This window comes from Falco cherrug, chromosome 11, assembly GCF_023634085.1.
Source record: "Falco cherrug isolate bFalChe1 chromosome 11, bFalChe1.pri, whole genome shotgun sequence".
NCBI lineage: Eukaryota > Metazoa > Chordata > Aves > Falconiformes > Falconidae > Falco > Falco cherrug.
The window spans coordinates 27,258,626-27,284,720 of NC_073707.1; the positions used below are offsets into that span (position 1 = coordinate 27,258,626).

The window sequence follows — 26,095 nt, forward strand, 5'->3', positions numbered from 1 at the left end:
TAAAGAATGAATCACAAACCTTTATTTGAATTAGCTAGTGTTGGTTCATAACACTGGGTCTGTGCAATAGAAGTGGTCAAAATAAGATTCCACCATCAAAATAATAAACACAGAATGAGATAAGAGAGAGAATAAAAGGCTGGTGAGAGAGCAGAAGGCTTCCTGCCTAACCCCAGAGATCTGAAATGAGCTCCCCCAAGAAACTGCCCAATTGCTTTATAAAGTAACATTTCCATGAGCGTGGGTTTTTTTCACCTAGAGTACAAGCAATAACGTGGTTTAGCCCATGACCAGCATCACAGAGAGAGCTTTGCTGCAGAAATTGCTTTATTCTGTCCTCCAGCCCAGTTCTGAGTGTGAGGCTTGGCACCACTGCGGACTTAACACATGTAAATAAAGCAGAGGCAAACAAACCGTAAAGGAGTGTAAATACTCTCTAAAGAAATAGAGGGGCACAAGATTACTTTCGATCATTTTGTCTTTAAGAGTTTGCTTATAATGATTTGATAATCTAATCTAATTGATCTCTCCAAGTACTTCTATGGCTCTAATCACTGTAATATCTGATTAGTGGAACAGATCCATACTTTATCTCCAGATTTAATAACTAAATCTATACTTGAAATAGAGTCACACAAGTTCACCAGAGGGAGAGGACCAGATGCTGCTTAGCCAGGGGAGGAGGGGGGGGGAACGGGAAAAGGCTAGTGAGGTCCGGAATGACTGGAAAGGGACATTTGGGTTTGTGTCAAATCGTGCCTCTGCAACCAAGCTCCATTTAAACAGAACGTTTTAAACAGCACATTTCTGGGGTTACAGAAGTAAAGCAGGAGTGTGACTTAACTAATGGGGGCAGAACCAAAAATGAGCTACTATCTGTGGCCCGCTCTCCTTCAAACTGTCTCCTTGGCGAGCATAAAGTAAATGTAATTATTATTACCATTTCTTTGTTCTCTTCCAGGCTTGCACTTCATCAGCCTGAAAACTGTATTTCCTGAATGTGTTTCAATGGCTTCTTAACCTTTCTAGCTCCTGAGTGCCAGCACAATGTCACGCTGCACTTAGAGATCTCAGCAGTGAAGAGGTTAACAGCCAAAATTATTAACAACAACAACAGCATTCACTGAGCCAGATAATCACTCACACAGAGTTTCAACCCAAAGTCACTTAAGATTCCAAAGAAATCACTGTATAACTTTAAGGAAGTGACAGCATTTAGAAGAATATTCATAATTCAAACAACAGGCCAAAATCCAATTTACTGCTGAGTTTATCTATTTTTAATTGAGCAATATTCAGGGCTAGCCTTTGCTTTACCTTAGGTCAAACCTATTTTGTGACAGGTCCTCCAACACATGCCCAGGTGCTGGACGGAGAGGGGTGACAGCCAGACCACTTGCACAGTGCAAATATCAAGCGTGGAAGGGATATGGAGCATTTCTTGTAAATTATTTGTTTCTTCCTCTCTCATTTGACTGCTGCTTTGTTGTGCTGATACTCAGCCAAACTAACTTGTAGTTGAGTATGTCTAAGCTCCAGGCAGAAAAACAGCACCTAATATATGTTAGCAAACTTTGGAGAGAAAAATAGTTTCTGCCACTAAAAACTGCACGGTGAAATTGTGCACTGCCTTCTTTTTGGTCTTATTTTGCCGAAAGGTAAAGAGCCTTTTAATCCTATTTCTGTGCCTGGTTTGCACGCTGCCTGGCAGTGTACACCTGCTTCGCCGTGTGTGGCAGGAGGCGCCTTTGCTGTCAGATCCCCTCCCTGCTTCTTTCAGCTCATCTTCTATCTCCCAGCTCACCTTGGCAAGCAAACGCCCCGCTCGTGCCTAAGCACATTTCGGCAGCCATCTTTCACAGACGTCAGGAAAAGAAACAAAACCAGCCTGTCAAAAACACAGGACTGTTTCACAGCTCAAGAGGCAATGTTTCCTTACACATACAAACAGCACGGAATACAATGCACACAGAAAGGGATTCCTGCTAAGAGGCCCAGATTCAGGATGGAGTGGGGGTAAGGATGATTTTTACTGTGATCCTTCAGCAATCATTTGCGTCTCCATAAAACTCAAGCACCCATTACCCATGACCTGGTATCATGATGTGTTTTTGGCCAGGTAATACCTTCAATACTTGAACCGCAACTGCAACACTGCAAGAATTGCCAGTTAATCAAGGGTTTCATGGCACTTTAAAGAAAAGACAATCGATGCATCTTCTGTTTCTTCCTTTATGTGAGACTTCATCTATGGAGACTTCATATAAAAGAGACTGCAGGTGCTTCAGTACTTAAGTATGGCAATTATTTTCTGTCTCAAAAGTTATTGTTTCCAGCAAAAGTAATCCATTTATCATTAGCGAACAGCTCAGTTAATGACTGAAAAGTGTAGAAAACAAACTTGATTCTTTTTCCCGTTCCATATAGCACAGCTGTTAATTAATTCTTACGGCGAGCTACTTCATTTGAGTTTAGCATCACAGAGAAACAGGGAAAGGACGAAGACTGTGATACCTAGGTTTATAGCCCGACAGTTTCTTGTGAAATTTCCCAAAACAAACCTGTCTCTACAACAGCCACACACAGCAATATTTCATGGATCCAAAGTGCTATATAAATCATGTGGCACTGTCATTAACAAAAGCAGCCTCAGAGCAGGTAAATGTGCAAAGTCTTCTGTTTGGCCTACGTGAAGATCTGGCCTTCAGCAACTACGTTCAGATTTTTAAAAGTAGTCTAAAACCTTATTGGCACTTTAAAATAAATATGAAAACATATGATCCTAATATTATCTTGCAATCAAGTAAGACAAATTGTACTAGCTTTCCTTTGAGCTTTCAAATCTGTTTGACTGTATACGTATACACTTACACATAGATAAACGTACATTTCAGATTCCCTTACCGCTGGGGCCATCTTGTTTAAACGATTGCTTTGGGAATGAGGGTTCTCAGGGACCAAATTCTCATTGGTTCAGCTAGATCCAGCTGAATGGTGGATGCTGTGTCCTGTTTGCCTGTTCACTACATTAATACTCATATATTAGAGACCTAAAAACAAAGAGTAGCGTTGGCAGAAACTAAAACCATCCCTGCCGGGGACTGGAAGGCACCTTGACAGCAACGGTGATGTTCGGTTTCTGGTTATAGGGCAGCAAGCCCTTCAAAAAGCACAACCACCGTATGAGCAAACCAGTTCTTGTGTTGGCTGCCACAGCAAGGAACCTTAACACAAGATGGTACAAACAGGGAGCTCTTTTCCAGGCCATGGATGGTCTTTCTTCAGCGTGGGGCACAGTAAGGCATCTCCTGCCCCTTGGAGCTTTGTGTCTGTCCTTTTGTGTGACATTAAAATTCTGCATTAGAGTAGACCCCGAAAACACTCCTTAATCAGGCCTGGGCAAAAATGAGCTGACGTGAATTAAGTGAATTAAACAGGTTTGTCTACTCTGCCTGAACTCATCTAAAGTAACTGGGAAGAATGTGCATGAGTCATTCCCCTAACAAAACTGGGAGCAAAGCCTGGAGCAGGAGTCCCAGCTGGCAGGTGGGAGGTAAACAGCCGGGTGCAAGGGAGATGGGAGGCCCCTCCAGCTGGTTTGCATGTAGCTCCAGCCTGCCCAGAGCCTCAGCCCGGCAGCGGGGTGCTGGCTTTGAGAAGCAAAACCGAGGCAGATGTCATGGTAAGGGTGGCTGCGTGGCTGCCAGTCATGCCATAGGTACACTGTTGTACACCCATCACTTAAGAACACACTGCATTAGAAGTGAAAAAACCAGAATGATAAAATAAGCCGTAGAATTATATATGCAGTACTGCCATTTTCCATGACTTTTCAAATTAACTGAAGGAAGAGAGATCATCTGCACACTACAGAAGGTTGACATGACAGAGGGTGAGAAATCTGGAATCCTGAGGTTTTGGTAGATTCTGGCATATGTTGTCCTTGCCCGTCATTCCCCACCCACTCTGGAAGAGAGAGAGGGAGACGCTCCATAGGGTTCCTCGGTATCAGTGCTGCTTAGTCCACCTGCTGTGCTTCATGTGGTTGGCATCACATGGATCCATGCTACACAAGGAATTTTTTTCCTCTTTCCCAAACACCTGCAGTCACACTATTTGGATGTTCTAATGTAGAAGCAGATCATTAAAACTCAGCATAAAATGAAAACCCCCTTAAATTTCGTGGACCTTTTTCATCATCTTGAACCAACTGTTGCATAGGGTTTTCCCTCTGTATAGAAGAGGGATGTGTAAGTACAGACTGTGCTTGCACATAGATCCTATTTGCTCTGCACTGAGCCTTCTAGAAAGATTCGGCAAGCTGTGCAATCTTCTTACACAATGCACCTTTCCATTAAAAATCTGCACAGTTTTTAGGTGTAAGAATATAGAGAACAGAAAGTGAAGACAGAAAAGGCAACAGAGACAAATCCTTTTCCATGAGCTCTGTGAAATCTTTTCTCAAAATAACTTTGGAGGGGTTTTACTGCCAGTCATAATATGGATGAATCACTTCTGATATTTCTGATAAAACAATATTCAAAACTTCAAAATCACTTCCAATTCATTTATGCCACCATTTAATTAGGGCTTCTGCAACATGTTACAAGGACGTCATTATCCCCTATAATTGTATAATAATTACAATCTTTAATGAAATAATTGCAAGTACACTAGATGTGTAGATATAATTATGGTAATTACATAAATACCTGATTTTCAGCTAATAATTAAAGAAGGCCTTTACAAAAAGGGTGAAATTTAACAAATGGAAGCTTTCCAGAAAACAAATACAAATAATAAATGGCTGTCTCTCTCCTATAGTTTTTGCCTTACTAGCTATCTCTCTATATATACATATATACACTACATATATGATTTTCCACACATTATAAAATAAAGAGTAAAAAAAATATTTAAACAAATATTAAACCATATCAAGATACCTCAGTACTTTGCCTCTGCAGGGCCTGATCTAAAACCCCTGACATCAGTGTAGCTCAAACCTAATAATCCCATGATAACTCAGCATCTCACAACACACTGAATTGTAAATTGCTGTCGAGAGAAAGAAGATGTGAATAGTGCCCACAACAGCATACAAACTGTATTCTGATCCCTCTGCAACATAAAGGGACAGATCCTGGACCACCATAAAGTACTTGGGAAAAGGTCCACATGCAGAGGAGGTCCCTGACAGCTGCTGTGGGACTGCGAGCCTTCCTTCAGGGCACAGCACTCCAGCACAGCTGCTGCTAAAGCTTAGCAGTCATACCGGCTATGATCTCCCAAAATGTGTCTTTTGGGTCAAATCTACTGGCTATACCACTGCTGAGACAGAAACCCTGCAGAAGATTTATTTTCCCTCCATCCCCCTTGGTTGACAGACCTTTACAAGGCCATGGTATTTCAATAAAGGAACTTCTTCCAGATCTTTATCAGCTGAAGAACCCAAAGTTCTTCAGTCGGGTAACTTTCCTTCTCCACAAGCACATTCCTAAGACTCAACTTACTCTGTCTTGACTGTACTATTTGTATGAATAGGAAAGGCAAAAGCCACCCTCAATAAAAATCATATAGAAAATTCAGCCAGGGCAGATTCCGATTACTGCTCTGATAGCATAAAGGGGTATTAAAAGAGCTCCCACAACAGAAGAATTAGCAACATGATTTACTGTTGCTGCTGAAATGTTTCAAAACACTTTGGTAAAACTCTGGAAGGGGAAATCAGCTGCCGCATCTGCACTATGCCATTTCCATGCATCCTGCAATTTCTGCCTGCACCCCGAGCAGCCCTGAGGCAGCTCTGATTCCAGCCAGTGACCACGCTGGTCCCAGCAATGCACTGGCACATGGGTGCAAATGCAGCTTCAAGTCAGCTTTGCCCCACTTCCCTTAGCCTTGTATTGTTCCGTGCTGCTTCTTTACAGGATAAATCATAATTACAAGTACGAGAAAGTGAAATAAGAGACATTAATATTAAAACACAAGGAAATGGTTTGATATCCTGAAAACAAATCTCATTTCTGTTAAGCTCATTAAAGCAGTTGGGTTCTGAATGCAGACTATAGTTAATAATACTATACATATCAAAGTAGAGAAGACATGTAAATTTGACAACATAAAGTAAGTAAAAATGAAGAGGGCTGAAGAATTATAAGTGAAAAGAATTTGAAGAAAATTGAAATTGTACTGGAGCAATATTCGAGTTATAAGCAGATTATTAACGTTATAATTGAGATGATCCTTAACAATGGTTTGACACATGTAAGCATCATGTTTCAAGCTTAAAAAACTATGCCAAGATTACTAAAACTATTTGTATCCGTGTGTTTTATAAGGAGACAAAGAAATGAAGAGCATGAACACAGAGATGAGCAAACAATGGGGAACAATGGCATGGAAAGCAAGAGGGAAAAAATAGTTATCCTAAAGTCATATGAGTTCCTGAAATGTTTCTCTGAACCTATACAAATATACCAATGTAGCTAATTTTTATAATATTTATCCATTCTGGCTTTAAACGATAAATTAGAAACTAGCAAATTGAAGGGAAAACCATCTCGCAGCTGTTTACTGAGTACAACTGGTCCAACCCACGAAAGGCCAGGGGAAGAAGCACAAACCAGTTTTATCTGACTTAGTATTATCAGGCTATCAGTACTATTTTAGAGCCTGTGTGTGGGAGGATGTAGAAAATGAAAAGCAAGCAGTAAAATAATGGACAAGGAATGGAATTAGATCAGAATTTAAGACCTGTTAGAGCTATAAGCACTGTCAAGGTATATGAACAAGGCAATGACAGCACGACAACTGCGTGGTCAGCAAAAGCCCAGAGCCCAAACAACCAGACATTTACAGAGGACTTTGACCAGTGTTGATGGCATTTAAGATGACTGGAGTCTTAAAATGCAGTCTGCGAAGTCTTGTATTGTCAAGCATTGGCTCACCCTGAAAGAGGACTGGAGGAAGTACATCAGAGTTTAAGCATTTTATTTTATTTCAAATATGACATAAACCTACTGCATATCTTTGAAAAATGCTGCTAACTGACACTAACAGCTTTAGATTGTGAAAGGATGAAAAGGTCTGTACAAGACAATGTTTGCTTCATTATCTTTTTCCATGTATTACTAGTATAATAGGAAATGCCGCAGTGGTATCTGAGGAATGAGAAACAGGAATACAGTGCTTCAAAAAGGAATAGAAAAAGAACAATCTTGGCGTCTTAGTGCATAGCATGGGAGTTCAGGATTATGGACTGCATTTGTGCCCGCTGATACCGCACAGATGAGCTTTGGCCTCACAAAGCCAGAACAAGGATGCGGGCTCTTCAGCCAGGAGCCAGCGAGGGTGAAAGGGGGAAAAATTTCAAATGTGTACAGGCAACGACTGACACAATCATACTACAAGCAAATAATTTGTCACGAATCTCCAAAGTGGCCTAATGAAGATATAGATCCTTCAAAATGGTCGATGTACACCAAAATATGCATGAAGGTACCTCTGCAGGCTTTGGCACTCACTCTCAGGCACCATGCGCCCTGGCAGGGGTCTGTGAACGCATGTTCTTAGCCCAATGGCAATGCAACATATTTTGACATAGCTCAGTGTACAGTGACAGAGGCTCACACCTGAGATTTTATACTGTTTTATATGGCCATAGAGAAATAATATTTCAATAATTTTTGACAATAAGCCATCTACAAGTCTGGTACTTTGGTATTATTTTCTACATTGCGTATTTAGAAAAAAAGGCATCTGTTAATTGATTGACAAATTTTGCCAGTGGAAATACACATTTTCACAGGTCTCAGCCTGTTTTTTTTCTGGTTGATTTCAGAACTGAAACAGGTATACAGAAAGAAGTTCATTTAATGAAGTTCATAGGAACTGCACACATTGCATGAATTTCTCTTTTCCAAAATTGGATGACAAGTAAACAGTTCTAGGATAGTTAAATGGAGTATTGGAACCAACACCCAACAGAAACACAGGGTAACAGGCTAAATTTCTGCTTAGATTTGTAAAAAATATTTCATATTGCTAAGCTTAAAAGCCTTGAATTTATCAGTGCCATTTAAGAATCACTACTGATGTAACATATTCTCTATTGAAAACAACAATGATCAAAGCAGGATGAGACTATAGCACCGTGATTTGTGTTTCATTTCCAAGAATGTATTTGTATGTATGTATATATGTACCTACGCATCCACAGTAACCACAGCCATAACCCAGAAAGTATGGTGTTGGGAGCTTTGCTCTGAAAAATCAAGTAGCCCATTAGGAGGCATAAATATTAATAGAGCTGTCTAATCCTACACTCTCAAATGAGATAGTTCAGATCATGATTCTTTGCATTTTAAATTTATTCACTGCATCGACTAGAATAAGAAACAGAAACCAAATGTGAAGAAGTCACTGATGTTGGGCAGTCTCCTGATAGCCACTGCTAATTCCTGAACATAGAAGTAAGGATCAAGTGATTTCTTTCCTTATTCTACCCCCAGTTCTCCTACAGATACTAATGTATCCAAAACTGCCTGTGCCTAGTTCCATAGCATTGAGTCTATATCATACTCTCTACAAAAAGTACACCTCCACATTTTCGCATTACGATATCTGCAGGCAATGTGAAGGCTTCAGTACAGGTTCGTAAGACAGTGCATGCTATCATCCCACGAGCTGAACACACAATACCTGGGGCTTCTTTTAGTGGTCATATTAGTGATCTCTTTCAAATTTTCTTTACGTAGTTGTCATTAAAGTAGGAAATTCATGGTGCAAACTGTTACAACGCACAGAAATGAACATAGAATATTAAACAAACACAGACATGCAGCTTAAGCAGGATGTGCAGACCCCCTCAGGGATTGTAAATTACCCTGTCCTACCGCGTACCATTCCAGATCCCAAGTAAAATACTTTTGCTTTGACTATAAAGTCAGAGAGACCTGAAATACCAGAGTGCAAAACTATTCAGGTATTCCCTAGAAACAATGCAAAAGTTTTTCAGGAAATTCAGGAAATACCACAAAATCAACAATATAATTTATATCAGTCAGTAAAACGGTGTTACCTACAATATAACCTAGGTTCTATTAAGATTCAGAATTATGGAGTCTAGCCTCTAAAACACCAACACTGAATGAATCGGATGCCTTTGCACAGCTTTTCTAAAACCAGCCCTGGCAAACAGAGAGGTTTCTGCCTGTAGGCATCCCCATAACGGAATTAGCAACCTCTGACCTTCGCGTACCTGAAGCAAAAGACACAAAACCAGATCATCTTTCTTTATCTATTGATCAGTAAATTGAAGATGAAGTATGCTGAAGCACAGGCATCCATATTTGCTGTACTGTCTCGTTCCTTCTCCCCCAGCTCCAGCCCATGGCTCTGCCATGCCCGCGGCGTGGGCACCCACCCGCGGGTGCTGATGGTTATCATGCTCGCTGCAATCTCCAGTGTGACACGTGGATAAATTCCTCTCGTTTCTGCACCTACCTTCATCAGATTACTCCCTGTTCTTCAAAATTCTGAATTTTGTCATGTCCTTCAACTGACAATTAAGCATAGGTGCTAATTTATTTATAATTTTATTATTCAATGTATTTCATGTAACAAGAAAGAATGGAACCATATATATGATAGCATATGGTTGTTGGTTCAGACACTTCGAATTTAGATATCCTTTCTTAATTAAAAAGATGGTGTAAAGGTCTGCCTCTTGTTTTCGCATTTTCTCTTTCCAGTAATTTTCATCACTAAATGTAATTAAATGCCTGCAACCTAAAAATCCAGTAAAAGAGAGAATATTGGGCCTGCCTTCTTTCTCACACAAAACCAACGCTATTCCATGCTGCTGTGGCTGCTAAGATGCTGCGACTGTATTGCAACTTCGTTCTACAACACAATCCCTTTTACTACGAGGTATGGGGGCAAACCAAGCCAAGCATAACCTTAGGTTGTATACAGGGGAGTAAAACATGAGTTACCTGGGGAACAAAGACTACTACAGCTATGCCAGCTGCCCCGGCTGAAGGTATTCAGGCATTCTCTGCACTTGTCAAAGGGAAAAGGTAGGTTCTGCTGCCTTTTATTGTGCTCTCTGTGCAATGAATTTAACTGGAAAGGTACCTACTGAATTTCAAATAGCTCTCTCTATTCTCCTTCTGGCTCGCAGGACAATAAACATGACTTTCTCATCTACTGGGCTCTCCTGCCCTTTATTTTTGCTATTTTTCTAATATTTTTTTTAATATTCTCTCATAGGAAAAGATACTCTCTGAGAACAATGATGGAGATCTGCATCTTTATTTATGACTTTGTGAATCAGTGTCTGGGTGATAGGAAGTGAAAGTTGCTCAGCTAATTACACATGCTTGATGAACTGCGTAATAACTGCTGCAGCACTGCACGTTAATTGAATGCATATAAATGACAGCAGCTATTCTAACTTGAATGATGTGTGAAGAAATGACGTTGCTCAGAGTACCCTGATTATCTTTGTTTCAGACTTTGGGAATCCAGCTCAAGCAATTGTATTTTTACAGCACTGAGCAAAAACTCCCCAATAGAAAACATTAGCTGTTGCCTCAAAGCCTGACACTTTACAAACAAACTGCCCAAAGTCACTGAAAGTGGGTTTAGACATCTAAAAAAGCATACACTGAGCAACTATAATTAACAATTAATAGTTAACAACTAGCAACAACCAACAGTCAGTAGGAGCTACAAGAGCAAAAACCTTGGAAAATAAGGCCACCTTCATTTAGATGTCTAGATATCACCTTAAAAACCTAATACAGGCTTTACAGAGTTCAATTTCACCCAACTCTAAGCAACTTCCTACTATGACACTTTCCTAAAATGTATTTATTCTGGAATAGCAACTGATACAAAAAATATGGATTACTGCTAATGAGCAACAGTGTACGTCCACACTACTCTTTGTTTACCTTAAAAAGTATTCTAGATTCAAATGTAGTCCAGCTATTAACACATCATTTTAAAGAAAATGATACAGAAAAATAATTGATGTAAAACAAATGTGTATAGTACAAAATCAGTACTTTCCACTAATACTTTAAATCAGTATGAAAATATACCTTCTACATCACATACCAATTGCTTTGGGAATTTGCAAATGTTCACAGTGAAATCTGCAAATTCTCCAATACTATCTAACACGAAAAGTGTAGAAGCCAAGTTTCCAAAGCTTCCAAAAGCAGCCTTAGTTTCCAATGTACCATGTCACAATATTTTAACATTTCCCTACAACCCTATTAAGAGATTCTCAGTTTTACAAAGAGAGCTGTAATCACATAATAAAGGAAATCAACGCTCACTCTTAGAAGCATGTAAATGAAAAAAAGTTGCACATCTGCATTTCAGGAAAGTTCTCACTGTTCCAAGAAAACAAGGTGCCTCACGTAGAAAGGCAATGCAGATTTTCAGCTCTGCTTTGCCATAATACATCACAGCCATTACGCTACACCACTGGAATACAGAGCTGCGGAGCTGTGCCAGCAACTTCAGTGGCAACAGCCCCAGGCATACGAGCTACCTCCTATGCACGCATATGCAATGTACCGTCTCTACGTACGAGTGACAGGCACTCCTCTGAACCACGAGGCCGAGAGAGAGAAGCTGCCAATAAGGTCAGTATGAGATAGTGCAAGAGAGATGAGCAGGTGCAACTGAGTTCAGGCTTTACAAATGTTATCTTCTCATCTGCTGTACACAGTCCTCTCTTTGAATACCTTTCTAGCTTCATTAGGACAAGAGAGTTCCTAACAGTTCACTTCATAGCATCAGCAAATCAGCCTCTTTCAGCTGTATTATTCGTTCTTCCTTTGCAAGGTTTCGATCTTTCCCCCGTATTTTTTTTTGTCCACTTTATACATACCTCCTTTTCTACAAATTTTCTTGCCGGGTTTTCTGGCACATTCCTTGGATATTCTTTTGACTGAAAAATGAATAGAAGACTAGAAAATAACATGGAGCTCCATCACAGACAGTAGGAGCATGCAACACCACTATCTAACTTAAATATGACCTGCTTTATTAGGTGTGGAAGATTCTCAACTTGTTGTGCCTGCACATGCAATGGATAAGATGTTGATGCATCTTCCCAGAAGTCAGTGGGTGGCAATGAGAATTAGGTACCAACTTTGACCTAAAAATACACGTGCTGTGGGAGAAAAAAAAATGAGTGTAGACGGAAAGAAAAAGAAAAAAAAAAAAACCAAACCAAATACAAAACCCAAGGACAGATGCAAACACAGAAAAGCAGCATGCATACATGTAATATGCTGGCATGCAAACAAAGAAAGCCATGCGTGCTACCAGTACACGTGAATTAATATTGTTAGAACGTAGAACAGGAAAATAGAAAGATCTCCCTGTTTTGCCTGCTATTAACTCACCATCCTCAGTTGGGACATAGATATTTAAATAGAGGCAGTCTTCATTCTGATCTTGTACATAGGTGGAAACTACATCCAAGTTATTAGTAAACCACACGGGAAGCATGACTTCAGGCAGCCTGCCTTCTATAATGTTCTGGGGGCACACTGGAGCAAACTGAGTGGTATTTTTGATATCTGCCCAGGGAGATGGAGGCTCAGGAGGTTGGAAGCGGCGCTCCCCTGTTGGAGGGGCAGCATACGGAACCCCAAGAAACTGAATAACGGGCCCCAGAATCTCATTATTAAGTTCCTTCTTAATCCCTCTTATCTTGCCAAAGTTGGTGGTCACCACTGGGTTGGTATCATCCAATTTTTGGGAGGACACAGCTGCAGCGTGAAGCAAAAATCCAAGTATACAAAAAGCAAAAGTGGCATTCAATCCCATGTGTAACAGGCGGACTATCATCGCTCTCCATACACAGTTCAGCCACACGGATCTTGGAAAGGCCATGGTCCCACATTAGTTGTGTAACTACAATGAAGCAATCTGATTTGTATCCACTGGTGTAAAAACAGGGCAACTGAAGGAAACGGATCAAGTTTCCTAAATAGGTGCCTGTCAGAAAAATCTCGAAAGGCTTTTCATGCGGTAAGTATCTTCCATTGATTTCACACTTATTGAAGCTGCATCTTCACTCAGCACTATTTATCAGACTACATCCTATTGACAATTCTGTTTTCCATAGCAGCAATATGAAGAGAGCAGCCATTTACTGCAGAATCCCCTCTTATAAATCAAATCCAGTTAGCCGCAGGTCTATATCCTGGAGAAAATGAAAATAAATCATTAGTATGAAAGAGCTAATATGAGCAGAGTGATAACTAGATGTTTCACAAGTTATTTACATACATTAATAGTTGCTAGAGTCATGTAAGTAAAATTGCAGTAGTTTATGGGTCCATGAAATGGTGGGTGAAGCACTGATTACGGGATTATCTATAATGTCACCTGTTGAATTTATAGAGATTTTTTTAGAAGAAACAGGACTCACAGAAAATACAGTTTTAAATTCACCTTTTTAAGGGTAAGCACTTTGCTGACAGGCTCCATTACATAAGTGTTTATGTTAATATTTTAACTTAATCAGCTCATAATCAATTTTCACCTTGTTTGCACAGGTTGATTTATCAAAATGAAAGTAATTATTTCTTAAAGCAGAAGATAGTGAAATTAATATAGACAGGCATACTGAAGACTCAAAGGCATTTTATTTCATCAAAAGCAGATTATGATAAATACAAACTTTTTTTGCTCATTTTGAAATACAACTTCTGATAAAAACATCAAGGCAACTGGAACATATTTGTAAGGATAACACGAACTACTGTGCTTATTCATGATAACCTGAATTACCACACTTGATATGGTTTTCTTACTCCACAAGTTTCTGATGAAAAACACCTCCAGAGTGAAATGTTCACATCAACGAAAGGCCAAAATCTGCTCCCCCTGAAGTGAATGGCAAACTCTGAATTTGCACGGGAGTATAACTGGACCTCAGTGGTTTGGTTTAGTTTGGTTTTCTTTTCAAAACAGATTTGGAAAAGGATATGAACAGCCCGTTCAGGGATGGAGCTGTATATCACGGTTTTTACTTCAGACCAATCCTGCATTCCTTATAAACTACTGATTTTAATGAAAAATGAAAATGCATGATGAATGTACTCAATCCCTACCGTCCTTAATTTATAACATAAACAATAAAAGTTCCCATAGGGCAGTAGAAATCTTATCTTTTATATACCCACACGCTGACTGAACAATATCCTAGAAAAAAAAATGTTAGGATCAGAGACTGTATAATCTCAAATTCCAGATCTTATTTTCAACTACTTTCGCTCAGAGGTTGTCACACAAGGCTGTGTTCCAGCACTTCTGAAAATTGCTCAGTGCATATCATTATATCTTCCATATTCATGTTAAACATATTTCCAACACGACTTACAAAATCCTATTATTTAAGATGCAGTGTTATACACAACATAGCAGTGTGATCTTACACTCCCTATTAAGCAGTGTATAATGCACAAGAAATGTGTTTTGCTTTGTATAGGAAACATTTTAAACCACCTGCTTTTGAAACAGCATTGGCAGCTTTAATGAGAATTGTTTTTTTTTTTTTTATCATGTCTATACACATTGTAGAGAGAATTCAAAAGAACGGCTTGTCTAATAGTCAGACTACCCTGCAGTTTGGGTTATTAAAAAGGAGATTGTAAAAGCTATATAGGACAGCAGGAGATTTGGTTCATGTCTAGTGTTCCTTTAGCTCTGAACAATCTATCTCAGGAGGCAATAAGGAGATAGATGAAGCTTTTCCGCAATTTTCTCTCTCCCTTTCTTTCTCTGCTAATTCTAACACCTTCACTGTGAAACTGCATTAACAAACAAGCTTATATCCTTTATTCTCCAGCTTCAGATTCTCACCATTTGCTGGAAACACACCAATTTAGCTGCAGAAAATAATTCCCCAAACTTGATGTACGTGTTTGCATGTAGTTCAATAAACTTACACAGAATGGCATGCAGACAATTGCCTTTGGGAAGACTGTTGCTTTGTTGCATCTCAAATTTTGAAGAGAGTAGGATATTACTTGCGAAATAGTAAAGGCGGAGTACATAAGCAGGTGCCAGAGCAGAAGGCACCTAGTACAACTTTGCTTTTCTGAGTTGATGTACAATAAGTCATGGAAAGATGGTAGATTATTCCTTAGTGGTAGTCAAAAACCTCCACAGATTTAAACCTTTTCCACAAGGTCTTAAAATCCACAGGGGTTTGTTGTTTGGTTTCGTTTTTTTCTGTCAGGAATGGAAATCTGTACTCTCTTTTCTTTCTCAACTTTGTAAATAGTGAGAACTTAATCTTAAGTAGACCTCCTGCTAATTTACATTGTCTGGGGAAGGTCTGAGGACAAACAAAATTCAACATAGCTGTGCCAAATAGCATCCTTTTCATTTCAAGCTGCTGAGCTGGTTCAATGGGGAAAATTACCAAGATACTACTAATAACTCACTTAACACTTTCACTCAAAAAAACTTAGACCTGTTTTCAGATCCAAGACAACTTTTTAATACGCTTTTGATACCTAAAGTGGTAAATTCAATGTAAATATAAATTCGACCCAAATCCTAGAGCTGAGCTATAGTTTTAAGCTTGTCTATTAGCTGTTTTGTCATTGCAGCTGAACAGCTCTGCTGTGATCTAAAGTTCTGGTTTGCCTCCCATGGAGAAGGTTTTCATAGAATCACAGACTGGTCTGGGTTGGCAGGGCCCTTAAAGCCCACCTAGCTCCAGCCCCCTGCCCCGGGCAGGGCCACCTCCCCCCAGCCCAGGTTGCCCCCAGCCCCGTCCAGCCTGGCCTTGAGCCCTGCCAGGGACGGGGCACCCACAGCTGCTCTGGGCAGCCTGGGCCAGCGCCTCCCACCCTCAGGGTAAAAAGTTTCTTCCTTATATCTAATCTATATGTATTCTTTTTCAGCCTTAAGCCATCACCCCTTGTCCTATCACCACACGCCCTTGTAAAGAGCCCCTCTCCAGCTCTCTTGCTGGCCCCTCCAGGTATTAAAAGGCTGCACCAAGGTCTCCCCAGAGCCTTCTCTTCTCCAGGCTGAAGCACCCCAGCTCTCTCAGCCTGTATCATAGGAGAGGTGCTTTTACTCTACGACTGAGACAGGAGGCTAAAAAGGTAAGAACTCAATGCTGTGTTTGGCTATTCCTAAAAAATTAACTATCAGGCAGCAGCTAGCTTCAGTGGTTGGGTTTATAGGTTATACAGGGCAGTAAATTGAAAAGCACTTGAAGAATTGGAATCAACAGATTTTCATTGTATTTGCAACTTGAATTTTGGATTTCCCGCCCCCCCCCCCCAGCCTTTCTTTTTACACAACTAAGTAACGGGGGGGTGGGGGTGGGGGTGTGTGGGGGGAGGTGTTTTTTGAGACTGAGGGGTCAAACATTCAAGCCTGCTCTGAAGCTGTAAGATTACAAACACAAACAAATAAAAAACCTGAGATTCATCAAAAATCTTGAGAGTTTAATGCCAAAATTTTATTTTGAGCACTAGGTGGAAAGGCAAGCAGGCAAGTTGGCCTCGAACTTGTCTTACTTGTTGAGACAATGTTAAACAAAATTTTCCTTAGTCCTCCAGTAAGTGATCCGCGTAGGGCTTTCCCTTGGTATCTGACTTGCCTCAACGGGAATCAATGGAAAGAAAGAGAAGCAATAAACAGGAGCAGGAATGATCAGGAAGACGGGCAGGAGAGTAAACTAAAAAGTAATGATGATCAATTCGGGACAAGTTCAGCGTCAAAATATTGTGGATCTGAGCAGGAGGAGGAGAAACATTTTCAGATTTTATTATTGTCTAGATGTGAGGATCACAATTGTTCCCTGTGGTAACACAAATGAATTCTACTGTAAAAGGTATTTGATAAAGTCTTTCATGGTCTTTGGAACAGACTATACTATGTAGAGGCTTTTTCTATCATCTATTATTTTATTATCTTCCTTTCTGAATTTAAATTACTTCATAGCTCAGATTCCGACATACCTTAGAGAGGCATTTAGTATGCCGAGGAGCGAACAATGCAAGATAACTTCAGCGCATCTTTGCATTTCCAATGACATAGGGCATCCCACAACAGGTCACATCTGCTGCAAACTGCAGCAGCTAAACTCCTCTTTGTTACTCGTGCACAGAGCTCCAGATCTCAAGGGATGTCTTGAACTGCACCACCTGGCAATAGCTCCAATGGCTTATTAAAAACTTTAGTGGCACCCAAGACTTCTGGCCACTTTCCAGCTTCAGCACATGTAAAAGGTACTGTTATGATATCTTTACACCACCGGCTGTTTTCTTTTTAGCTGAAGATATACTCTGTGATTTGATATTCATGCTGAAAAATTCCTTTCCACCTCAGTTTGGCTAGTAAATCCCAATTGCACAAATATTCATAGAAAGTGATTGTAAGAGTGTTGAACGCCACACAATGCCACTTCATTTCAAAACATAAATGCTATTTTGCAGAACCAACTACATTTGCATCCATTTTCACTTACAACAGTCTCTACTTAGAACGAAGAGCCTAAAGATGTTTCGTGTCTTTAAAAAGAAATCCGTGTTCTAAAATACACTACAATGCCAAAAAGGAACGTGGCCAGTGGAACAGAAGCCATTAAAGGAAAGACTCTGACCCAGGGTGAACACTAGGTCAGTGTGACATGCCAATTGTAAACACGATCAGACAAATCCTCAAGAGATGCATCATAGAACTCCCCATCTTTTCTTTCATGTTTCAAGTTAGCAAAGGGAAGCATTGTGTCAACTACAGCATATTTTCTATGTATTAGTAAAGATTTTGAAACAGACCCTGCTCTTGGGTATTTCCATAAATACTTGGTGAAGAGAAGAGATTTACGTGTATTTAGTTCGAGAAATAAACTACCTGCATTTAAAAAAATAGGTGTATGAAATTATAACGGAAGAGGACTGCAATCCTGAACACATACACCTCAGAAGAGTACAGCTCTGGTGGGGTTTGGTTAGCTCCCACATGCCAGCATCTCCTCCACCTGAGAGAAGGTCTGGAAGTTCCAGAAAGCAGCGACAAATCCAACCCTACTGAGATGCACAGCCTTTGCTGAGACCACCAGCAAAGGTATGACCAAGACATTATTCTAATGGGCTTGTGGTCCCACCCCACAGTAGTATGAGATTACAACTGTTATGCTACATGGGTCCACAAACATCCCAGTGGTGAGGATCTCCAGATGCTACAAGCTGTGTAAATGTATCACTCCCAGGTCAGAGAGATTGACTCCTCAGTGCCAGTCTCACATTTACCTTTATTTAATGTTATGTTTGGTACATAAAACCTTTACAACTAAATTAGTAAAAAATACAATATTTAAATATGTTATTCAATGCAGTGTAGTGCAAATCAGTGAAAAATTGAATTGAACTGAGTAGGTGTTATAAGACTCATTTAAATTATCATGCGGTTCTCAGCTTCGCTATATTTTTGTTCTTCCCTGTTAGTGGGAACATTCACTAATGCTAACTCATTATTAATTAGCATTTTCATGATCAAAAGATCCCTTTAAATAATTTCTGCAACTTAGTTTGCCAAAATAGGAAGGCTTCTGATCATAATTTTCTGTTAAGCTGTTTTTGAATTAGACAAATTAAACCTATGAGAAGAAGAAGGTCACTTAAGTCTCATCATCTTCCATTTACGCGTATCAATAAATCATTTTCTTAAAACAGTTCTACTTCTTAGCTGAAGTAATTGTTTATATTACCAGAAGTTGGCTACAATTTTTTAACGTGGACTATAGCTGTCTGACATTTTGCACAGTAAGTAGGTAACGAAATGGTGATTTTACCCATAACAGAAAGAATGGGTAACTCTGTCACTTATGTGTAAAGTTTTAGACAGCTAAGTAATACAGATTTAAATTAAAAATGACAGATGCACTGGCTTGGAATATAATGGGCACTGAAGTGAACCTTTATTCCTTTTAGCAGCTTACGGTTAACTCTTAAATGGACCACACATCATACTTGCTTTTGAGTACTGTAACTATTCAGCCAAACGATCAAATGGCGATTCTGTTGATGTGTGCAGTGTGCTTTGGGACATGAAGGTTTTTTGACCTACTGTAGAAATTCAACTGAACTCATGTTAATCAGAGGTCATACCAGAGGAAAAATTATCCCTGATGTTTCCAATTTCAGATCTTCAGTACTGAAACCTGCATATTGTATATCATAAAGTCAAGTGGATTTAACTTGCTTCAATTAACACTCTATGCACATGCTTCCCATCTGATCACTCCAACAAGAGTATACTAGAACCCATCCAAAGGCCCTTGAAACTAAGTGTTCTTTTGTTGTCTCTTGCAGGTGATAGCTATAGAATTAGTAACTAAGTTCATTACCTGATATATATTTGTGGGTAACCCTTGGTGCGCTGGGGTTAATCATATGAGAAAAGTAAATTGTACTTTGTTCACTGCCTTTATTACAATTATTACATCAACAATAATACTGCTTTTAACGTTAGTTCATCACCTAAGGCAAGCTTTCATATCAGATTCATAAGAAAGATACCAGGTTTTTTTATTCCTACTTTGGGGGCATTTGGAATTCAAAATTAAAACCAGCTCAAATAGAGTTATTACCATTTCTGGAGAAAGAAGTCTGAAAACAAAGATGCTTGAATGAACTCACATTTGTCTATGAATTGTTTTTCTATCTGGATACCATACAATAACAGTTCCAAAAAACAAAGCCCTTGTTGTGGAGTTAGATCAATAACCAGCTCTTCAATAAAATGAGTTCTTAAAAAAACAACAACAAAAGAAACCCCCAAACTTCCTTGTGGCACAAAAAAGACCCAATGTTTTCCTTGCCTGATCAGATTCTGGTCTCAGTTCCATCAGGGCAATTGAGATCAAATTCCAACTCATCATAAAAGCCACAGAGGTATAAATATAATTTGTTAATCACAAACCCGACATGTCTAACTCAACTTCGAAAGTGCTCTTGAGTTGTGTTGCCATGCTTTCCAGAACTGCAGAGTGCACACTACATTTCAAGTGCAATATTGGCATTATAGGGATCTATCAACTTGAGAGTCCGTTTCCTGTGATGTAGCATTCTGTACATCTGTGACTTTACTTGTATTTGTTCCAAAATGAATTTCATGCTTAACTTGTTTTTCTTAATTAAACTTCCTTTAGCAGTTTCTAATATGTGCACTATTAAAACTCATTAGTCCCATTCATGCCTGCCTGTCATTTTTGGCTTCACATTCATGTATCAAAGAACACTGTTGCTTTATATAGGAAGCAAATTAAATAATAAATATGAGAACTTGAACGTTTTATGAGTGTCAGTATGAGAAAGTGGCTGCAAGGCCCATAAGGTTTCACACAAAAAAAGCATTACAGCTAAAGCTAACATGCTGACACATCTCTGATCTATAAAGTCTGCAGTAATGGTAGCAGTAAAGTGTTGTGCCATAGACGGGGAATTTTTCTCTCACATGAAATAGAAATAGGATATAGCAGAGGCTGTATTTACTGTTGTAAAAAAAATTCAAATAAAATTTCCAAAAAGCTTAGAATATAACATCATTAAATGTCTACAAAGATTTACTCTTTCCATCTGACTTCATGTGCAGCTCCTATTATTCAGCTCCTTGTCCTGTTTTCATTTTCTACCACTATCTGTGAGAAAGAAACTTATTTAAGTTATAGCAACTGGTGTCGGGTCCCCCTGTGGTCACATCCTGGTGATGCTGACCCAGCCTCCAGCCCCAGAAGTGTTTCCTAACCCAGCAGCCAGGTCTGGTGGCAACTTACTCAGTGCCCAGGTCTCCACCAAAGTGACCCACCTTTGTGAAACCAGCTGAAGAAACAAAAGCACCATCCCCCAACACCTATTTTACACAGATTTGAGGATGTCAAAATATTCAGTATGTCTATGTAGTAAGGTTTCCTCTAAAGAAGTTGTCGTTTTCTCCTCATGAGTATTTCTAACACTATGTGCCTACATAACACTTTACTGCTTTCAAGAACTTTTTTGGAAGCTGGGGGACGGGGTTGGGAAGGCAGAAGTTAAAGAAGGATTTTAAGTTCAGATATTGAACTTAAAAGCTTCAGACAAGATGGAATTCAATCAAAGTATAAAATACAACATAAAAGTATTTCCCTCTTTAAATTCCCAGAACCAGTTCAAAAAGCGGGCTAGTGGCATCTCTAGGCAGGATGCAATTGAGGAGAATTAAAAAACATATTTTTAAATTTCCATTTAAGTTCTCTGCTTGGTTGAAGGAATATGAGTGAAATATAGTATTTGTAAAGTGTCCTTGACCACTTTTATGATTTTAAAGTCATGTGTTGCTAATTTCCAAGCATTACATTCTCCTTTAATATGGTGCAAGAGACCTAACCAAGCATCAGTGGAAAGTAAAAGACTTCCCAAAGGCAGCACTAAACCTGATTATGCAGAAAATATTATGAGGACAAAACAGGAGATTCAACAAATGGGGGAAAGGGAACTCCAATTGCTTTTTTTTTTAATGGCCTCATCTTTTACTTGTGCACAGCCGTGGAAAAAACATTTTACACTGATGTATGCAGCCCAGACCTTTATGTGGCTTGATTGCCATAAGGATATTTACAGTAGACACTGCGCCCCATGGCTTCACAGAGATGGTGTCCCTCCACACCACCTTTGGTTTTTTAGTGAACAGTGGCACTGCAGAGTGGGTGCGCAGAAAAACTTGAACATGGTACTAAGTAGCCAACTAGTCACTTTTTACCCCTGGATAATACATAGCATCATTAATGAGCAATTAGTAATTATGAAAACAAAGTCTGTTGGAAAACACGTGGGGTCTTCAGGGGCAGGTGGAAACATGGAGCTGAGTCACCAAGAAGTCAACACAATTTCCCCTTGTAAATGTGATAATTCAATAGTCATTCTGAGGGACGTAATGTCATCATTTATCATTAAAACTACAGGATGTGCTTGCAATGCGCGACGCATGATGAAGTTACTCCATCAGCTTCTTTTTTTTTTCACATCCCCTAACTCCCTCTTTCCCTCCCTCCCTCCCTCTCAGACAAACTCCTCTGCAACAGCCGTGTAGCAGGGCAGGCATCCTCCTCTGACTGCATACGTTCCTTCAGGATGCAGGGCTCAGAAACAGGGCTACAGTAATGGAAATATGCTTTTATAATAGCCTCTATTCATCAGTCAGGATCTAATTTTTATCATTACCTGTTATACTTACCATGGATGGATATCTAGGACTAATCAGAAATTTCATCGTTTACTGGATCAGATTGATTACTGCCCGGTCCTTTATTAAAAGAAATCCACAAAGGTTTCTACTGAATGTCTGGCAAAATGTTGTCTTTTCATTATTTGCTTTCAAAGAATGTCTGTCTCTTTTTGCCCTTCTTTTTCACTATTTAATTTTTAAATAGTTTCTTTTTCATGTGATTAAAAAAACATAACAAATATGACATCAAACAAATAATTCAAAGCTAGCCAAGGATCTGTAATACAGCTCTACGTCTCTATTAGAAAGGAATGTATATTTGCTTTTAATAAAGAGAGGCAAGCCAATCCATTACGAATGGAGACCATATCTAAGCCTCTGCTTTCTTCTCTTTTCCCCAGACTCCATTTGAACAATTAGAGTGGTTTATGCTTGTGTGTATGCCAGTGGATAGTAAATATACAAACTGATAAAAAATGACACTACCACCATTACCACGTTCAAATCTTCCGTTCACTTGCAAATCAATTTATCTGCCTACAGCTCTGTCCCAGTCTTTAAATAACCCTCCACAGCAGACTGCTCCACCTCCAGCCAAATAATCCAGAGCAAACCCACAATGTTAAGGACGTTTAAGTATCAACAGCAAGGATATGATCTTCTTACCCTACAGCAGAAAAAGGGGTAAGATAACCAAGGCAGTGACAGGACGACAGCTCTTCTCCTTGCTTCTACGCAACTTACTGCCTTAAACAGCCTGTACACTCTCTGATGGCTTTCGTTGCTACTTCAGTTAATCACAAACAGAGGTGTTCAGCCAGATCCTGCTTCCGAGCACACTTAGCATGATTATCCTCAGCCTCATTTTTCTTTCCCCAGTCTGCATATGATACACATGAAATATAATAATAAATTGGATCTCTTCACATGTATCTAAGGTCCCCCTAACCATTTACTGCAAAGCTGCTTTTGCAACATTGCTGCAGTCTGTAGCCATAGTTCTAAGAAAACCAGTGTCATTTATCAGAAGTAACTAAGAAGCGGCCTCCTTTAACCCTGCATCATGCACCAGAAATATAGAAGGGGAAAAAGAGGAAAGGAAAAAAAAAAAAAAAAAGCCACCCAACCTGTCTTTCCAAACATGGCTACTTAGCTTTTGGCTCCCAATCTGCAAAACTAATTTCAAAGATGCAAAAGTGGGCTGCGTGTTACAGCTGTTGAGCCCACACAAGTCTCAGTGCAGTCAATGGAAATCAGTATCTTTGAAAATCAGGGCCCTGTGAATAACGGGCTCTATTTTCTCATGTTAATTTATGTCATACATGGGTCTTTCACTTGTCAGGCGCCTGTAATAAAGTACATGCAATTTCATAAGTATCCTTTGCTTCAATTAAGCCAGCCCAGAAAAAAAGTAGGAGAAAAGGTCCCAGAGCTCAGAGCTATGCACTTTCACCAGTAACAATAATCTGTAGATGCATCAAAAATGCTGCTACTGTAAAAAAGCAAACAAACTAGAAAAACAACCTAGGTCTTAAAGGAGCATGAAAAAGTTGTTTTTAACATTGTCAGAAATACATGGTTTCAGATATGAATTATCTCTGTGAATTTATCAGCACGGTTTGGTCCCACTAAGGCTCTGGATAAATGCAAATATTGCCACACTGGATGGCAGTACTGGAAAAAATATTTCCTAAAACAATTTCTTACACTTATGCTGAAAAAAAATATATATGCTTCATTTCAAATTCACAGAACATCTAAACGTGCTAAAAACATTCACTTCGATATTTATAGCTCCTATAAGATATATTTCCATTTTATCCTGCTGGATTTTTAATACCACAGTTGTTAAAGCTAAAACAAACTGGTCTTCCAGAAAGGAAAACCAGTGTCAAACTAAGATGATATTCCTTAAAAAGGTCAGCAAATTTACAGAAGAAAATAGCTTGCCCAGGTTGTGTCACCTGCAGCAGCAAGAACGCAACACTTTAATCGAGCTCTGTTTTGTTTTATTTAAACAATTATTTTAATATAATTGTTCTGAAACCATATGCATCCTTAAAACGATTTGAGATAATATCCTCTCTCCTGATTCCAAGGTAACTTCTTTCTGGCTTTAATTATAAGTCAATTAATATTAAGTAATTTGACTGATTAATTTTAATTAAACCTGTTGAAAATTGATTTTCCTTCAGCAAGCAAAGATGAGACTCTGGTGCGATCGTCAGGAAAAAGCGCGGGGGGGCGAGGAAGATGAGAAAAAGCAGTACTTAACACCCAAGCGAGAAGATGTCTGAAGGAGAGGAGGGAAAAAAAAAAAAAAAAAAAAAAAAAAAAAAGCCCTCCATCAGGCATGGCAGCCTGGGCAGAGGCACGGCACTGCGCGCAGGCAGCGGGGCGCGCAGCAGCTCCGCACCGCACCGGGGGCCAGCGCCGGCCCCGGCCCGCCCGGGGGCAGCAAAAGTTCGCTGGGGGGCGGCGGGGGCAGGAGCCGGCGGGCGGGGCGCGCTGCGGGCAGATGCGGGGGGTGCGGGTGTAAATCCCTGCGAGCAGCCAACCCCCAGCCCCCCCGCAGCGGATCCTGCCTCCGCGCAGCGCCGCCGAGGCACCGCTCGGGCTCGCCGCCGCAGCCCCCGCGCAGCCCCGCACCCCAGCCCCGCTTGCAGCCGCTAAATACCGTCTCCCTGCCCGCCGACACCCGCACACGCACCCGCACCGGGCTCGTAAAGCGGCACCGCAACGCGCCCCCGGGCTCAGCCCCGCGCCCCGGCCCCGCAGCCGCCCTGCCCGGCCCCTGCCCTGCCGGGGGTGCTGAGCCCGGGGCCGGGGGTGCTGAGCCCAGCCCGGCCCGGCCGCCCCTCCATCCCGGCTCGGGCTCGCCCCGCACGCCGAGAGCATCAAAGTATTTACCAGTTCACGGCCGCTTTTCTGCAATCACAGCTGAAACTGTAATTCGCTGGGTTCGCCTCCTCCGGCTCCCCCAGCCGCCGAAGCTGGAGGGCTCTCAATCGTGCCCCAGACACTTCCGAATTACAGCGATTTTTATATATTTTTCTCCCTTTTCCTCGGATGGGGGCGAGGGGAGGGGGGGACTGGAAATCCCCATCCGGAATTCAGCCTCATCCGTGCCGAGCCACCTCCATTTAAATCCGACCATCAGGCAAGCAATAGAAATGATCAAACGCTACTTCTCTCCGTCTGCAAGCAGATAATCCTACTAATCCAATAGATCTCCCCCGATCCGAAACTGCCCTCCAGACGAATGAATCCCCTTCGCTCGATGTCCGGCGGGCGAGCGCGGAGCCGCGGCGATGCCCCGAGGGGTGCGGGGGTGTTGGGGGGGGGGGGGTGCGGGGGGCGCGGGGAGGGGGGGGGGGGTGTCTGTGTGTGTGAATCTTTTTTGGCTGCTGGATGCGCGGCTCGCTCAATCCGCCGAGAACCCTGCTTTTCCCCCTGTTCCACGGTTCCACTCCAAATTGCTGCTGGATGAAAAATGGTACAAAGATACCCCCAGCGGCGGCGCGGCGAACAGCGCGGGCAGCCCCGGCCCCGCTCCGCACCGCCCCGGCCCCACCTCCGGGGGACCCTCCCGGGGCCCCGGAGCGAGGCAGCTTTGGGGGTGTCCCCCCGGGAGAGGGTCCCCGCAGCCGCACGAAGCGCACGCACCCGGGTGCGGGGCGGGGGCGAGGTGCTGCCGGGGGGGTGCCGTGCACACCTGCGGGCGTGCGGGCTGCTGCGCTCCCCCAGGGGTACCTGTGCGCAGCGCTCCAGCGTTGCACACCGGCAGAAAACTCGGCGAGAAGCCATGGTCTCACTCCGGCTGCCA

At 41.1% G+C, this 26,095-nt stretch overlaps 1 protein-coding gene across 3 annotated transcripts in view; it reads right to left on the bottom strand.

Annotated features, from left to right (window-relative positions):
• NLGN1 (neuroligin 1) overlaps positions 1–25,757 on the bottom strand; it is a 328,188-nt gene extending 302,431 nt beyond the window's left edge. For 2 of the 3 annotated variants that reach the window (XM_027809645.2, XM_027809643.2), the window contains exons 1-2: positions 25,180–25,757; positions 12,432–13,237 (exon numbers count right to left, since the gene is read on the bottom strand). In XM_027809645.2, coding sequence (XP_027665446.1) covers positions 12,432–12,924 — 493 coding nt within the window. In that variant the 5' untranslated portion in view covers positions 12,925–13,237; positions 25,180–25,757. Of the gene's footprint in view, positions 1–11,911; positions 11,972–12,431; positions 13,238–25,179 lie in introns of all 3 variants that reach the window. The other variant, XM_055723666.1, reaches the window with a different exon arrangement.
• Between the last annotated feature and the right edge of the window lie 338 nt (positions 25,758–26,095).